Consider the following 17,343-nt stretch of genomic DNA (forward strand, 5'->3'; position numbering starts at 1 on the left):
ATTGACAGGTTGTCCCGCCCTCACGCCGGGAAAAACATCATCAGAGAAGATAAGTTATTTTGATTAAAGGTTAGGGAACGTGAATTAAAAAAACTGTAAAATTCCTTTAAAAAGCAAAACTAGAATTGTCCATTTTGATTTCAAGGTGACTTTAAATGGTCAAGCTGTTTAAACTTGGGTGGATTCTGATTGGCTGTTAATGTTTTTATCGTTCATCAGCTGGAAAAATGTTCTGAAAGTGATTCCAATGATATTGCTATTCTGTGATGTTATCATTATAGTTGTGGTGTGGACTTCCCTATTCTCATAGAATTAGAACAATTATTAAAACTCTATCGTTATCGTTATAGTAACAGTTATAGTTTTTGGTATGAACGGATCTCATTGTCAACCTGAACAGGAGCTAGTAAGAGGCAGTATAAAATAAAGCATAAAATAAATGCAACTTTATTTATGTGGTTTACCCCATGTGAGTGTGGCCAGTGTGAGCAGCTCAGGGGAGGCTGTCCCAGGACGAACCACATGGTCTGGAGTGTAGGGGTCTGTCTGTGTCTCACTCTCCCGATAGTCAGTCTGAACTCCCACGCTCCGGTGGAACGGAGTGGGGGGCCGTTTATCATCTCCATTAGGAGCAGAAAGGAGGTCAGATCTGTGAGAAAATTAGACAGACACATAGAAAGATAGAAATAAAGTCAAGTATTTGATAGATCATATAGACTAGAATAACTCTATTGACAGATCAAGGCTGAAGTGACAAGCACCTCATGACTTACTTTGACAAAGCAAATATAACATCAGAAGGAATCTGTTGAGCAAAAGGAATAAGAGGACTGAGAGAAAGACAATGGGAGAAAAAAGGGAGAAGGACAGGGAAAGATAATTTCATTATTTTTGTTTAGTATACGCTTTAACTGTTCAAATAATTCTAGCTAAATCAAAATGTTTAGTTGGTGTGACCCACACTAATTTTTCTGCATATGTGTGTGTCTTACCGTTTGAAAAACTTCCAGCGGTCCACTCCTGTCACATCATCAGGGTTCTGTCTATGGATATGAACCCCAGACACAACCCTTACACAGACACAGAAATATAAAGATTAATTCATATGCAATTACAGCATACACATGCCTTTAAAAGTTTTGTGTCAGTAATGTTATTATTATTATTATTATTATTATTTTAAAGAAATGAAAGGGAACCTATAACGCCCTTTTTCAAAGTCTTGATTTTGTTTTTGGGTCTTCTAGAATAGGTTTGCATGCTTGATTTTGAAAAACAAAAACATAAATTTTCACATATTTTTCATTGTTGCAGCACCTCTTCCCAGTCTGTCAGTAACGCTCTTTTTAGTTCCTGTCTCTATGAAGAACCTCCTTCCAGTGCAATGTGCTCTGATTGGTCAGCTGGACCAGTGTGTTGTGATTGGTCAACCCCTTCGAGTGTGTTTTGGAAAAGTCACGCCCCCGACCATAACAGTGAGTTTCAACACATTACTAATGCAACTCAACCAGCTAAACTCACTTTTTTTGTTGTTGTAGTACTGCAAGATAACAGATTAAAATATCCTAAATATAATCCACAAACATTGAAGAAGCAATATCGTATCTCAAATAAATAAATAAACAAACAAACAGCCAAATCATTTGGTGGAGAATTTGTGAGGGAAATGTGCTTAAAAATGCAAAATGTCACAATGCAAAAAGGGTGGTAATGAAACCAGGCTTAGTTTTCTTCAGTCAAAATTCATTCACAAATTTTTTTGTCCTTCACCCATCTATTATAATATTTGTAAAGTAGGAAACTATTGTCTTCATATGGTGTTCAGGTGTATTTTACCCTGTCAGTCGCTGCAGGGCCTGCCTCCTCTGCTCAGCGAAGCCCCGCCAACGCCGGTCAATAAATGCAGGCACAGGGTCAGTGGATTCAAGACGTAAGGTGTAAGGAGGGTGGTGTGCAAGGTTACTAAACATGCAGTTAAACTCTGGGACCTTCCGCTAATAGAAACAAAACACAATTGTTTGTACTCTTAAAATGACATATCATTGGTCATATCATGTATTTTTTTGGCACACTTACAATGTTTGTTAAATTTTTTGCACAACACCAGACATAATTTAGGGTTTTATGACCATTGTACACTGTTTCTCCGACTCTTAGAATGAAACAGGCAGTCAAAAAGTAGTAGAAGTACAGTACAATATGTTTCTCCAGTTTACTTTCATTAAATGTACTTTTTTTTTTCTGGGAAGGACACTTAGTTCTGAAAGTTACAGAATGCTTTTTTCAAACCTTGAATGTTCAAGGGTAAGCGGGGCACAGCCTAACGTGGGGCTAGTTGTAACACTTGTTTAAAATACTTCCACACATGCTAGCATGACAAAACTTAGTGCATTTACTAGATGCCATATCAACACTATATAGAGAAAAAAATTATGCCAAAATTCAAAACTCTTTGGAAGATAAGAGTGAAAATGTATTTAACCATAGTAAAGGTACATTTCTTAAGTTAATTCTCAATTTTTTGGCTTAAATAATGTAATAGAATGTATACATTACATTGGTTGTGCCCCATTCTCCCCTATTTAGAATGAAGCAGAAATGTTAATGTTTATTTCAGATTTTCTGAATATCTGAATTACATCAGTCATTGACAATGACTCACTGGAACTAGAGCTTAGCAAAAGAGCTTACCTTGTCATCTCTTTGCACTCATGTGTGCCATTAATATCAAATCAAGTTTAATGTGTTCCCTAATCCATGCTTACAATCCTGAGAATACAGAGGATATTAAGCAGAGCATGAGAAAAAGAGACCGTAGAGAAGAAGAGTCGTAAAGGGATTTGTGGCCAGACTTCCCTACACAAGATAGAATTCATAATGCAATAATGACTGGCTGTACTTTATCCTGAATGCTTAATACAAGACAGATAAGTAAATAAAAAGTATAACAAATAAGTAAATAAATTAACTGGAATATTGATTTGAGAAATTGTGTGAGAAGAAAGACATGAAACTAGCACAGTGTAGAAATTGTCTGTCGGGGACAAATGCAGCCTACTGTTTTTGTGGCCATTATATTTAATTATGTGACCACATAATGCTGCGATTTACCAGAGTCCAGTATTCCAGAGAGACCTTTAATAAATCAAAACCACTTCTGTGTCAGCAGGGTCTTCCATTTTCCATTTATTTCAATAACCTAAAGCAATTTAGCAGTTCAGACTTGCATCATTTTACCCCTTTGACAACCTAACAGTATTTTTCTCTCTTTTAACTAGAGTGAGTCTTTTAATACAACAATTAATCCTGTTCCCTTTCGTTCAGTCACTACGAGTTACGTCAGTGAATGATGAAATGGCGGTTTCGCTTAGAAGCCTATCACCTTCCAGTTCTTACAAAACGAGCCAATGGCAAAACAATGCCATGGGTCTGCGGAATTTGCATAGCGCAACTTCGCCCCACCGCGTGGGTATAAAAGGAGCAGCGCGGCAATCTCGCATTATGTTTTTGCTTTGGAGCCGAGTGTTTCGTCACTTCTCTCCACTGCAAGCTGTCTACGAGTTCTAAATACGAGATGAGCGACTCTTCAGCGGTGTTGGTGTGACGGCGTGTTCCAGCGAGATCTCATTCCTGCTGCTGGTCTGTGCAGTGATCTGCCAACAGTGTGTGTTTTCTCCCTGGGCGCTTCAGCGCTGCTATTGAGTTTTATTCTCTCTAAAAGAGCTGCACGTGGCGCGTCTTTTTAAAGATGTCTCATTGTGGGAACATGACCATCGCAATGGTGCAATTGAGACTCAATGACCTCCTTAGAGGTAGAGTCCCCTCTGCCACACCCCAATCTATTCTCTCCATGAGAGGGGATACTTTGGCTGGTGGCCAGGGTGATCTGAGACTGCTGGTGTGGAACAACCCGACGAATTCTCCTCGCAGAGCTCTCCGGCATCCGGCAAAAATAGAAGCTCTGCGTATCTGCTCCGGAAGGCTGCGGATCGCCGGAGTCGGAACGCAGCCGTTCCACAGTCAGTGAAAATACACACATTGACTTTAATGGAAACCTATTGACCCCGCCGCCGTTTTGGAGCGGATCCGCAGCCGTTCCGCAGTTGGTGGAAATTAGGGGTTAGACTTTTCGTGACTGCTCAGCGGCCTCTTCCGCCTTCTCTGCCCTCGATGAGGCCGTGGCCAAAGGGTACACTGGGGTCCCCCCGCTGGAGCGTTCTGTGGCAATGCAACTGTGTCCCCACAGCGCCTCCACCTGGCATGGCGGCCCTAATGTAGCGTCTGGACCAACACACAAAGTCATTTATTTAATGAATAATCCAGCAAACTCACTGTGAAACTTTCACCAAAAACTAACATCCCAAATGAAGCTAACACACTGGCAGGACGGTGTCTTGTTACAGGAAACACAGAGAGTTTTATGATCCAAAGGAATGTGGCCGCATGTGCAAGAGAGAGACAATGGGAAGACAGAAACAATCTTCCATGCAGACTTCGCTGCATTAATCAGAAACAAACTGATCTAGAAATGAACATGCATCCCAGAAACTGTGTGAATGATTGTGATGTTTTGTGTCCTATTATGTATACACCATGGTATGTATTTTATTATACAACCAACGGTCAATGTAACCTTACCTGTATCATGTCTCCTATCTAATTAATCCTCATTTGATGACTCACGCTTTGATGTACATCACCTTCTCTTAGAATGCAGTGTGGATTTGTTATATCTATCTGAGTATTCTATCAGACTCTTCTTCAATCCAGAAAAACTGCAACTTTACCATCACGGAATGGGCAATGATCAACTCCTGGCTCTTCTCGTGCCATCCAGCGTGCTCTCAGCAGGCTTCGACTCACAACAGCCATGTGCTCGAAACCACCATGCAAGTCCATCATATCTTCTCCACCCAGCAGAGAAGAAAACGACTGCAACTTGCACCATGACATTTGACACTCACGGACCCATCAACGCACTCCAATTTCAACCACTTCAAGAATTATATCCACTGCAACTGACCATACAAGTATCAATTTAATGAGGTGCTCTGAAATAAGCTGATGGTTCTTTTCAATGTTAAATAGATCTGTTTCATAGTTCTATTTCCTGCTTCCGGTTCCATAACACTCACCACCTAACCTATGCATGTATGTATGGATGAATTTATGGATGTTTGTTTGTTTGTTTGTTTGTTTAGTTTAGTCATGTTTGTGATTTAGTTAATAAAACTTGTGCACAATTATGCATTTGGTTTCTGATTCTCTGTTTGCATACAAAGTCCCTTTTACGATCTTGATCTTGTTACATGCTCTAAGTGCTGTACCAGCTAAGGAATAATTATTTTTCAGTGACCATGAAAGATACATTGTTCTTAGAATACATTAATAATCAAGGAGTTCGTTGGAACTAGGGCTGCATCTAACGATTATTTTAGTCGTTTGTTTTTAAAGTCTACATTAGAGACCTGCGCGGGACGGATTTCTCCCTTAATAATCCCTAAAAAGCTGACATCTCAGTTCATCACGATCTCACAAATCTCTGTTATTATCAATGAAACTGGCTGCACAATGAATCTTTCATAATATCTACACTTTGTTTGCTATAATCAGATGATTTGCCAGTATGCAGAATTCAGCACTGAACAAAAAGTCCATTTTGAGCGGTGAGGGGATTCTATCTTAAATGCATCTGATTGGCGTTCAAGAAATCAACACATATGTCTGTGATTGGCTACATTGTTCAACGCTGCAAACATGTTATAAATAGATAAAGACTCTGGCCTGTAAACCGTTTCTATTTTGTTTTAGTTGTTCTTGTTGCTTTTGTGCAACAGATGAATGACAATTTATTCATTTTTTTAGATAATTCTATTTTGCGGGAGTCCCGCAAATCGTTTTATTCTCCCGCAACCAGCACACACACGAGTGCATTACCGCCCGCGCCCGCACTCGGCCATCAGATATATGTTCCCGCGCCGCACTCTGTTGCGTTGTGTCCCGCGGGAGTGCAGGTCTCTAGTCTACATGTGCATACACAACTTTTAAAAACTGGCAAATGCACTGAAAGCTTCGTTAACAGATTTAAGTTTAAGTTATAAATTAAAGTCCATTTTATTGTCGCCGAATGGGGCATAGTTTTCATAGTGAAAGCACCTTTCTGTTCGGCCGTAGTGTAAAGTATTCCCATACTTTGGATGATCGTGGTCTGTCATTCTCACCATGAGCGGGAGCCATAGACAGTATACGCTGATTTCACGCAGCCGCCATTTTGAAATCGAAAGTGAGGCTCCGGTGGGTAAAACCCCGGAAGTAAAGATAAACAACAATGCCTTGGATTACCAACCTGAAGCTGCTGCCGCGATTTACACTTTTGGATGTTATTATCCAATATAAGATATGTATATAGTTCATTCCTGCTTCGTTTTTTACATTCTGAATTATATATAAAAAAATTATTTTATTTATAAATGAATTTCACTGTATATAGTCTAAAGTATGAAAGAAATGTTTGTACATTTTTTGAATTGACACAACATCATTAAACACAACAATACGCTATCACATTCACGACTCTCCTGTGATTAAAGGCGACACTTCCGGTTTTCTTCCCACCGGAGCCTCGCGTTCGATTTCAAAATAACGGCTGCGTGAAATCAGCGTATAGGCGGGAGCAGAAGCCGCCATCACTCGATATTTAAACGTAAATAATTAATGTGACGCGTCGACGCATATGTGTCGACGTATTTTCGTAGTCGACGTAATCCATGATGTCGACGCGTCGTTGCGGCCAGGGCCGGACTGGGACACAATTTCAGGCCGGGAAATCCCACACCCATCCAGGCCATCCCATGGACCCAAATAAAATTTAGAAACACGGACAACCCTATTTTTTCCTAAATTACATTTATTGGTCTAAAACCTTAGGCTGTGTAAAATAATTAAAGGCTTTCTCTTGAACAGTATCCTCACTTCCCTTTTCCTTCTCTTCATTTACCCTAATATCTCTATGTCTCTCACTTCCACCAGTATCATCAGCCTCATACACTAATTAAAGGGGAGTACTAGTGTTATATATATATATATATATATGTGAGTATGTATGCATGTATAAAGTGTGCGTATTTTTCTTGTACCTGTCACTTCTTCACCTGTCACTTGTTCTGGCCTCATGTCAGGCCTGGCCTCAAGACCTGAACCCAATAGAAAATCTTTGGAGGGAGCTGAAAGTCCGTATTGCCCAGCGACACCCCCGAAACCTGAAAGATCTGGAGAAGGTCTGTATGGAGGAGTGTGCCAAAATCCCTGCTGCAGTGTGTACAAACCTGGTCAAGAACTACAGGAAACGTAGGTTCTCTATAATTGCAAACAAAGGTTTCTGTACAAAATATTAAGTTCTGCTTTTCTGATGTATCAAATACTTATGTCTTGCAATAAAATGCAAATTAATTACTTAAAAATCATACAATGTGATTTTCTGGATTTTTTTTTTTTAGATTCCGTCACTCACAGTTGAAGAGTACCTATGATAAAAATTACAGACTTTTACATGCTTTGTAAGTGGGAAAACCTGCAAAATCAGCAGTGTATCAAATACTTGTTCTCCCCACTGTATCTGCGAGATGGAAGGCGGAAGGACCATCAGAATTGAGACTGGTTTCAACAATATAGGCGACCAGTTCAGAAAGAGCCATAGGAAATATGGCTGGTTGAATCGTTTCACTCTGTGACTCTTTCTCAAGCCTTCTGAGGTGGAGTTTCTATCTGTTGTAAAGATGAATGAGACACAAATGATGGCACATTCATGTAGTCTGTCATTCAGTTGCAGTGTTATTACCTGACGTAGGTCAGATTCAGGAGATATGTTATCACAAAGAAAGCAAACCTGATCATCTAGACTTTTCTGCATCATGGTTCTGCGATGCTTTGTTTGGCCTTCATCTGTCTCACTACATTGAGCATCGGATTGTTGCTTCTGGGCACGAAGTAACTTTGTGTTGTTGAACCGAAGTCGACAATTGTGGTGATACTTCGCTTGGTTCCTTCTCAAAGTAGCTTCTATACCCCCACCTTCATCCAGTCGTTCCAGGTCCAGGGTCATTGTCATTTTGTTCATCTTGTGAAAGAGTGGAATGTTGGTGGCAATCATTTTATAGCCATCATGTTGAGAAACATGATGGGTAGGTGGTGATTGGAGGGTTTCCTTTGTGTCTGTCTGACAAAGACAACATTTCATCCAATCAGTAGGACTCTTGGCTGACATGGGATTTTCATTTACCATTTTGGGGGTTTGTTGTCTGATTAAGGCCGAGGGGTTATCCTTTTACCACCTCAATCATAGACATAGTACACATTCAGGTATGGGATACCATAGATATCATATAATAAAGGCTAGATGTCTCGTGCGCACTGCTGGCCAATGGAGGTCGACGTCCGCACGTGGCGGCCATCTTACCACAGGGTGCTCGCTCACTCGTAACATGGTGCATGTACTTTTAAATAACCATAACTTGCTCAATTTTCTACCGATTTTCAAACGGTTTGGTTTGTTATAAACGTCAGAGATGTAATTATGATACTGCATACATATGAATAATTATAACAATGGACTTCCATATGAAAGAATTATAGCCACTTTAATAACGTTTGTAAGAAACCAAACCGTTTGTAAATCCGTCAAGATTTCAGTGAGATAAGAGGATTTGTGTGCGTGCTGATCACTCACCTTAATGCACAGCTTCCCTGTGGTAAGATGGCCACCGGTGATGCCGGAAGTGACTCCGCCTTAAGACATCTAGCCTTTATATGGATATCTATGTGGGATACAACTAGGTACGGGTCACCTACACCTAGCCCGATCATTCATCCAGTGCCATTTAAGTCCTGTGTGATCTGTACACCTTCCAGGTAAGCATACATGAACAAGTCATATATTGCCCCGCTTACCCTGGGCTCGGCTCTCCCGCGCTGGCACAACTTGTCAATTCAAATGCAGCTATCTAACTACGTCTATTACTAGCTAATTGATGAGGGACTGTTAGGCAGCATTTGGGACACTAAACTTAGCTATACTATTACTACTAGTCAAGAACTACAGTGTAAGTAAAACTAGATCAGCTGACACTGAACCCCATGCTGAGTTCCACAGCAGTGAAGTCACCAGTGTTCCCTGGTTGTGTAATGACGTTCACTCTATTAAACAAAACCTTCCTTAACACATTAAATTGAGCTCTGACAGAAATGGTGGCCATCTTGAAAATGGTCGCCATCTTGAATTTGAGCGGCACACACCTTTTTCCATGATAATGTTCCTTGAAGAATATTTGTACCAAATTTCATGATAGCATCACCATTTGAAAAAAAGATGTAAGGATTCAAGAGAAATGGCGGCCATCTTGAAAAATGGTAGCCATCTTGAATTTTTGAGGGACAAGCACCGTTTTCCAAAAAAACATTCTGAAGAGAGTATTTTCACAAAATGTTATGCCTACATCACTGTTTGAACAATTGACATAATGAGAATTTGACAGAAATAGCGGCCATCTTGAAAAAATGGCCGCCATTTTGAATTTTTGGGTGGCCAACGCCTTTTTCCCAAAAAGTGACCCTTAGAGAGTATCTGTGCCAAATTTCATGCTTTTATACCAATTTGAACGATTCTCTTGAAATATGCCATTAATCTGCTGCACTATTGGCTGAGGCTTAAAGTGGAATCGTAGCCTTGCCAGTCAAGACTAACAGATTCATGATTTTATTTTATAATAATAATTTTATTGAATGACGAATTCGAAAATGATCACTGGACACTGGTAAAGGTAGTAGTAAAAAAAAAAAAATTATAATAGATAAAAAAAAATAAAAAATAAAAAAACGCTGGCTGGCAGCAGGCCAAATTAGTCGGCAGGCCACCGGGAATTCTCCCGGTGCTCCCGATGGCCAGTCCGGGCCTGGTTGCGGCCCTAGTTGGAACTGATTAATTGATTGTAATATTAAGTTAGCTTACCTCAAAGTTAATCTAATTAACTGACCCAAATATTAATAATTAATCATAATTGGTAATTATGAATTGTTATTAATATTTCCCCTTTGAGCTAATATCATTACATATGGTGGAGAATGCGGGCATCGTATTAAACATTGTGTGCAAGCAGACAGTAATCAATTATGTTGTCCCATAAGTTTTATTAACATTGTCTACATGCACGTACAAGTTTCTGATAAAATCTTGAATATGCCTTCCTACGAACGGCAGAAAGTTTCTCAATGCTATAATGCATGTTTAAATCGTACGATAAGAAACTTCTGATTTTAGCGAAGCAATCCTAATTTCAGTTCTAAATCGAGCGTAAGCCTTCTCTGACGAAGAAATCTCAGATTAGCCGCACGTATAAATGGTACCAGAACTAATTAATCTGATCATTGGGCGAAGAAATACCCATTTTCGGCATTTTTGAAGGTGATTGAGCGATGCTCCTCAGTCACCGATCGATTAAGGCCTTTTTATTATTTGTTATGTCATTGTATTCATATTAAAACGCTGGACCGCTAATATGAAACAATCACGTCGAATTAGTGGTATAAATTCTAGCCTAGCTAACTAGTAATTTGCCATTGTCTGTAAAGGGACTGTGCTGTTTTGATTTGTGAAAGAGTTGCATCACTTGGAACTTCATGTGTTTAAACTGGAGTTCTCAATGCAAACCTTCATCACAACCCGAACGCTGCTCCGTTCGATTTGTGTTGTTGGTTGGCATGGGTCTCTTGGCAACACATGACACAGCAAAGTGCGAGCAGGCACTTCTGATAATCTGATAACAGCACAAAACCTCACATACCCTTGTGTAAAGCTTGCTCCATAGCAACCCTACACACATACAAGTTAAAGCCCTTTACCTCAACTGATAGCTTTTAGCGCCGGCTAAAACTTAGACACGTGCGAGCGTAAAGTGTAACCTTTAAACCAAAGACTATAGACTTTGGACCTTGGCCCTTGAAACAAAGGGATAGTGATTTGAACGCGAGTAACGAGAGCCAAAGCTCCTCGAGGCTTTGAATCAAAGGAGTCAATTGCGTCACAAATGATAATTGGTTTTGAAGCGCCCTCGTTGGCGACCCCTGCTGGTCAGAACAGTGTAAATGTAGAGAACTCAGCTCAATGAAACACCTTTCACAAACCAATCGCAAAGGTTTGATCAAAGGTGTAAGCAAGTTATAGCAACGCACAAACTATCTAATACTATGAGGTGTCTTTCAAGGCACGATAACTTAGTAAACTGTAGGGCTCGTTCTATGAAAGCTTGGTCAATCAGACCAATAAGAGACTATTAAATTCGCCTCTTCCATTCATCAAATGCGTCATTAAATGTGTATGAATCTATAAAGTGATACAAAATCACATAGAAATCAAAAACACACTGGTTCACGAACCGTTGAAATTTAGAATAATTTCGAAACATCTATGACGCGCAACGAAGCACGTTTACTGAAATCCCGTGACTCTAGCAGTCTGATACACGATCAGAATCACTGATTTGAGACAAATGATTCACACTGGTTTCAGAGCTTCATGGAGCATGTCTCAGAGGTGGTTTAAACTACTCCGTCCTCTCTCTCTCTCTGTCTCTCTCTTTCTCTCTCGACCCCCTCCCTTTTGGTTTCACTTTTAGATGAAACCCATACCTTGATTTTTATTTTGTGTTTAATTTATTTCGACTTAAGTCTACCCCTTTTCTATTTTGTGAATTCACACCTGTTGCGCTTGAATAGTCCTATTCAGTTAAGTTGAATTTAATTAAATTTGGAATTTAATTAAATCAATTTGCTTATTCAATTTCCCTTTTAGTTACCAGGGCTATGAGGACACTCCCTATTTACTTTTTATTTTTATTTGATTTCAATTTATTTACTTACTTTGTTTCAGCCTGAATTTCCATATTCAGCTAAATGAAGTTTAACTAAATTTGAAATTTAACTAAATCAATTGTTTCCCTTTCCTTTAGTTTTGAGCTATACGGACATTCTACCTTTACTTATACCTTATCTTAGGAACTTCCTATCAACATATTCCCTCTCTCTATAGGATTACAGTAGTTATAGCAACTGTTGGTTCCGTAACTACCCTGGTCATTAGAATCCTAACTCCTGTCTGTGCTCTACCCCTCCTCATTCCTTAGCACCAAGCTAAGCACATGAAGTACGGTTAACGTAAACGCACAGTAGGCCCCAGGCAGAACGGGAGACACTTCCCGCTGTTTCTTCTTCTTTTGACCTTCATGTTCGATGTGTCCTTGCTAGCTTCGTCTAAAGCAGCTTAAAGAACTGGGTGAGCTCAAAGAGAGACACTAAAGCCATCAGTGTCCAGCCAGAGCTGAAGTCCAAACACTGACTCAACAATGCTGCAACATTAGAGACAAATGCAATGTGGTCCTGAACAGAACTGAAACAGTCCAACCACCTGCAAACGGACCCCACAAGAAAGATGTATCCTGCTAAACTTCACATCAGCCGCATAAGCTCCCCCAGCCCTGCACAAAGGGGGGAGGAGTCAAACCCTCGGCTTGACATTCACCCGCCATTGTCCTGAGAGCTTCTGCAGTCGCAGAAGGAAAAGGATTGATTCAGACGAATCCTGAAACAACACGTGTAGTAACACACTAAGACCACAACGTCCACGCCTACCTGCGAGACATTGACGTTCACCTGCAGTCTTTGATGAGTGTGCACCATCAAGATAGATTCTATCTGATCTGGGTCACAACCAACCCAGAGTGGCACCGCGTTCTGGATTTGGCTGTGGCACTACCAGCAGCTGGAACAAGCCATCATAACAGGATTCTCAGACTGAACGCAGACTGGGCACTGCCCAGATACCAAACAGACCTAAAAGTGCCTGTGCTACTACCACAGACTCCGAACGAGCTTACCTTGGAGCTTGCAACGAACCTGTGTCAGAGGAAAACACCAGCTCCAAGAACCTTTTCCTCCAAAACCCGTTAGTCACCATTTCTGGCCGCTCCACGCAATGCCCACTCAACGATGTGTGACTTGACGCAGAATTCCTTTAACACACGAGGCCTCCTCAGAAGGGGTTCCTAAACCCCATTGACTCTGAACTACAAACAAACCAGAAGGCACACAGCACGACCATAATGCAAGCCGGTAGTGGTGTCAACGATAATCGATTCGGCGATGCATCGCAATGCGGGGCATGCACGATTCAGCATCGATGCGGCAAAGTGCCATAATCGATTATGTCACTGTTTTAGGGGTGTATTAAACCGTTCGGTACAAGGCACGCATTTTCAAACCGAACGGTTATTTCAAATGTAAGCGCGTCGCGAGCGCGCTCATAATGTAGACGCTGGCGCGACCACAACATCAAATGGCAAACGCAATGTAAGCGGAACGAAACTGAGCTACTCGTGACGGACTGTTTATCAGTTTGGACCAAAGCAGCGCGAGCCGATCTTATACTACACAGCGCTAAGAGATCCAGTGAAGAAAGCATTTGAATTCGCCACTAAAGTAATAACATCGCTGCGAGATCTAATGAGAAACATTCACATTTCTCCGTTATTAACGGATCAAACAGCGCTGACGTGGAAACCAGGAAGAAACATTGTGACATGAATGAACTATCCAGTGTCCACAGATCAGCAACATTCACCATGGATTTACTGTAGTAACACTAACTGCAACTTTGGAAGTTTGGCAGGAATAGTAGGCTATAATGCTTTCAAGTAACGTTATGTCGGATTTATTTCGACATTATGAATAACATTGCTGCCCTCAAATGTTAATCTGAACTAAAATAAACATTTGTTTATAAGCACAAAATATTAGCCTACATTTAATTTTTTCCGAGCTGTTTTGTTTTATATGCTCGGATGCTCCTAAGACGAGTCAATTATAGCTCCATCATTGCTCAAAGAAAAAAATATCATACTTTATGATGTTAGTTTTAAATAAAAAAAGAATAAAAAAAAAATCAAGGAAATTTCTCTGGCATTTCTTTCTTTTTGCTGTATCGAAAACGTACCGAACCGTGACACAAGTGTATCGTATTGAACCGAATCGTGAATTTTGTGAACCGTTACACCCCTACACTGTTTATTTTCTGGCCTCGAGTTGGACAATAATGTTTAAATTTAATTTCAAATGGTTCTCAAGCAGAGAGAAGAGAAACATATCTCATTCAAAGCACTGACAGCAGTGATTTATGTTTTCTTTTTCAGGTTTGAAAATGCCATATCCAATACCCTGTACCATTCAATTTTATTTTTATTTAATGACATTTATATCAAAGATACAGGAGAGTGATAATACACACATAGCAGCCAATAAAATCTGTTGTTCAATATCTGACTGCTTGTATTGCCTCATGACTGGTGAAAAATTTGCCTTGTTGTGTGCAGTAGAATTTTGATGCATCGCAATGCATCGCAATGCATCGTAGAATCGAATTGAATCGAATCGTTACCTGGTGAATCGTAATCGAATCGAATTGTGAGGGCAGTGCCAATGCACACCCCTACAAGCCGGTGCTACAAAGTTCATAGTCAGCATGGGACATAGAACTTTTAAAGTAGATGAAAATGTGTGCTCAAAAGAAGCAGGAAGCTGCATTAGTAAAATTAGAATTTTACTGACTTAAAGAAAATCTTGAATACATGTGTAAGCCACACTTGCCAACAGACTATGCACTGCTTTCAAACCATACAGACATTTGCCACCTTCTGGTTGAAATTGGCACTGCTGCATATTAGTTTCCATGACAATGACTTGTTACAGGAAATACTAACCTCAAATAGGGCATGCGTCACCCTGACACCATAGTAAACAAACCACCTGAGCTTCGTAAACTAACATAACCTAGCGGCCCTTCGTTTAACTACTGTTATCCTAAAGTGCGCATTTGATCATCCCGATCCAAATAGGACGCAACATGCGATACGCATTTTGATCACTGGTTACTAGCTTGTTTAAATGCAGATAAAACGATAGCTGGAATTGACATCTTTACTAAAAGTGAAGAAGTCTTAGATTTTAAACTAGTATCGGTAATTTCAGCATTAAAGTGTAAGTCTGTTTGACAAAGGAAGCTCAACTCAGCGGCATGCTGTACCGGTATTTATTATTCTGCTTGATTGGAGAAATCCAAAGTGCAGCATCTGTTTCTGACGAAGAAATCTCAGTACAGTGTTATATACATATAGACTTGGGTGATGCCCCCTTTCTGCAATGTAAAGGCCTTACCAATTATTGTTAGATTGATGTAATTCATCTAAATTTCGGCTGCATCTACAAGCAAAGCTACCTAGTGATGAAAATTGTTTCACTCGCTAAAAAGTCAATATTTATGCATGAGATGGACGTAACCTTGTATGCTTAGACAAGCTTCGACTTACAGCAAATCTATTTCCTTACCTTTTAAACAAGTAGAAGAAGTTGTTTAAAGTAAAGGAAAGATTTACTCGAGTAAAATTGGCAAATGCCAAACCACATTTGCCTTTTACTGAATGTAACATCAAGTTTTTGGAAGACTCAAAGTATAGGCGCCACATTTGAACTCGTTTAAACATGTATAACTCATTTAAAATGTGCAGACATTCTTCATAGACTGTTGAATTGCTCTGACATGGTTCCCATGACAACGACTTGTCACAGGAAGTGCAAACTCATAAAGTCATATTGTAAACAAACCAGCCTAGATGGCTAAGCTAACCTAACCTAGCGTCCATTCAGCTTAGGCTAAGCTAAATAATAACTGCTACAGTTAGCGGTTAGCCTCATTTACTTGAAGCCTTTAACTACAGCTTGAGCTGTGCAAAGTGATCTAAAATACTTTTCCTTTAACCCCAGTTAGGGTTCTGATTTTTCACTTTCTCTTTCCTTATTCCCAATTCTTCCCAGCTGATTTTCACCGCCACTAGTTTAGGAGTAGTTCTTGCTGAGTGCTGTCAGCTAAATTTGCAGTTACCTTGTAAATTAAATCTAAATTTAATTACATTTAAACTGTGTAGCTAGAGAAGAATTCTTATAGTAATGAGAATTTTCATCAGCATGTTGACTAAACTTTTGTAAGGACACACACACAGCAGCTGTGATCCACTATGGAGTCTGGTCCAAGCAAATTAAAAGTTTAGCCACTCGTGCTATTGATTATTCCCAATTTCAGATCATTCTTGTTGTCTTGATCACTTAAGTTTTTTGTTTATTTTTATTTTTACTTTGATAATAGCCGTCAGCTATTCACTTGTCTATTCTTTCATTTATTTGATTTATTTACATTTCCCCTCTTGTTCTAATGTGGTTCCAGTTCCCATGGGGCCCAGAAAGGAACCAGAGACACCTTTATTTGTGATTTTGTTTATTTTCAACAAGTGCACTCATTTTTATGACCCTGCAAAACAAGTAATCTCACGATTACTAGGGCATAACTATAGTCCTGAGGATTGATAATAAGCATAATCTGAATAGGAAAACTGTCCTTTTCCTCCTATCTTTCACTTCGTCAAGCCTGTTGTGAACCACCAGTTAAGTCCAGAGAAATAATTTAGCCATAAGAACCATCTTAAGTCATTTATTTCCTCTCGACTTATGCCCTTTCCAGAAAATATCCTTGGAACCACACAAGTCTTAGCCTACTAACACCCACAGCTAAGATGATAAGGATACAAGACACACTTGGCAAGCTACACATGAACATACCTAGCTAACTTATTAAACCTTAGCTCTGAACTTTTTAGGGTCATGCGTTAGTCTCTCACCCCTCGTGTGCCAAAAGGTTGCAGATCCTCTGTTTAACCTGACCCTAACCAGACAGGAGACTGAAAGGACTGACAAGCCATGCAAGGAACACTGTTCCACCCATGACTGCAGACATCCTACAGCACCAGAGCCAAACGTAACTGCACCATGAGAGAAGAGGACCAACGACCCATGACCCAAGCCAGAGTTATAGCCACACCGAGCTGATCAAGAGTATCATCTCCTTACCCCACCTTATGGGTGTGAAACAGAAGGTAAACAACCTCACATGAAAGATCACAGCGTCCCACAAGGAGCGGACCTGTGCTCAAAGCCTCACACACCAGCTAGAGACTGAGGTTCAAACCAGATTCAACGCAGCTGGACTGAGCATGCCCAGGACCAGCACAGAAGTGTCACCATGGCAACAACCCAGGTAACAGCCAAGCCCCTTGGAGAAGCCATGGAGGACAGCACCCTCCACCTGCAAACACCACAGGATGACCAACGGCTGTCAATGACAACATCCTCCTCCACACCATTCACACAGGTGTCAATCGGAGGCTCCACAAGGACAGCTGGACACACCTGACT

The 17,343-nt window shown here is 40.3% G+C and overlaps 1 protein-coding gene across 2 annotated transcripts in view; it reads right to left on the minus strand.

Moving 5' to 3' along the window:
* LOC309503115 (cilia- and flagella-associated protein 91-like) overlaps window positions 1-17,343 on the minus strand; it is a 41,201-nt gene that overhangs the window by 18,377 nt on the left and 5,481 nt on the right. For both annotated transcript variants that reach the window (XM_082175808.1, XM_082175807.1), the window contains exons 3-6: window positions 1,837-1,994; window positions 993-1,070; window positions 774-830; window positions 465-649 (exon numbers count right to left, since the gene is read on the minus strand). In XM_082175808.1, coding sequence (XP_082031934.1) covers window positions 465-649; window positions 774-830; window positions 993-1,070; window positions 1,837-1,994 — 478 coding nt within the window. The remainder of the gene's footprint in view (window positions 1-464; window positions 650-773; window positions 831-992; window positions 1,071-1,836; window positions 1,995-17,343) is intronic.

The sequence above is a fragment of the Leuciscus leuciscus genome, assembly GCF_965113295.1.
Source record: "Leuciscus leuciscus genome assembly, chromosome: 7".
Classification (NCBI taxonomy): Eukaryota; Metazoa; Chordata; class Actinopteri; order Cypriniformes; family Leuciscidae; genus Leuciscus; species Leuciscus leuciscus.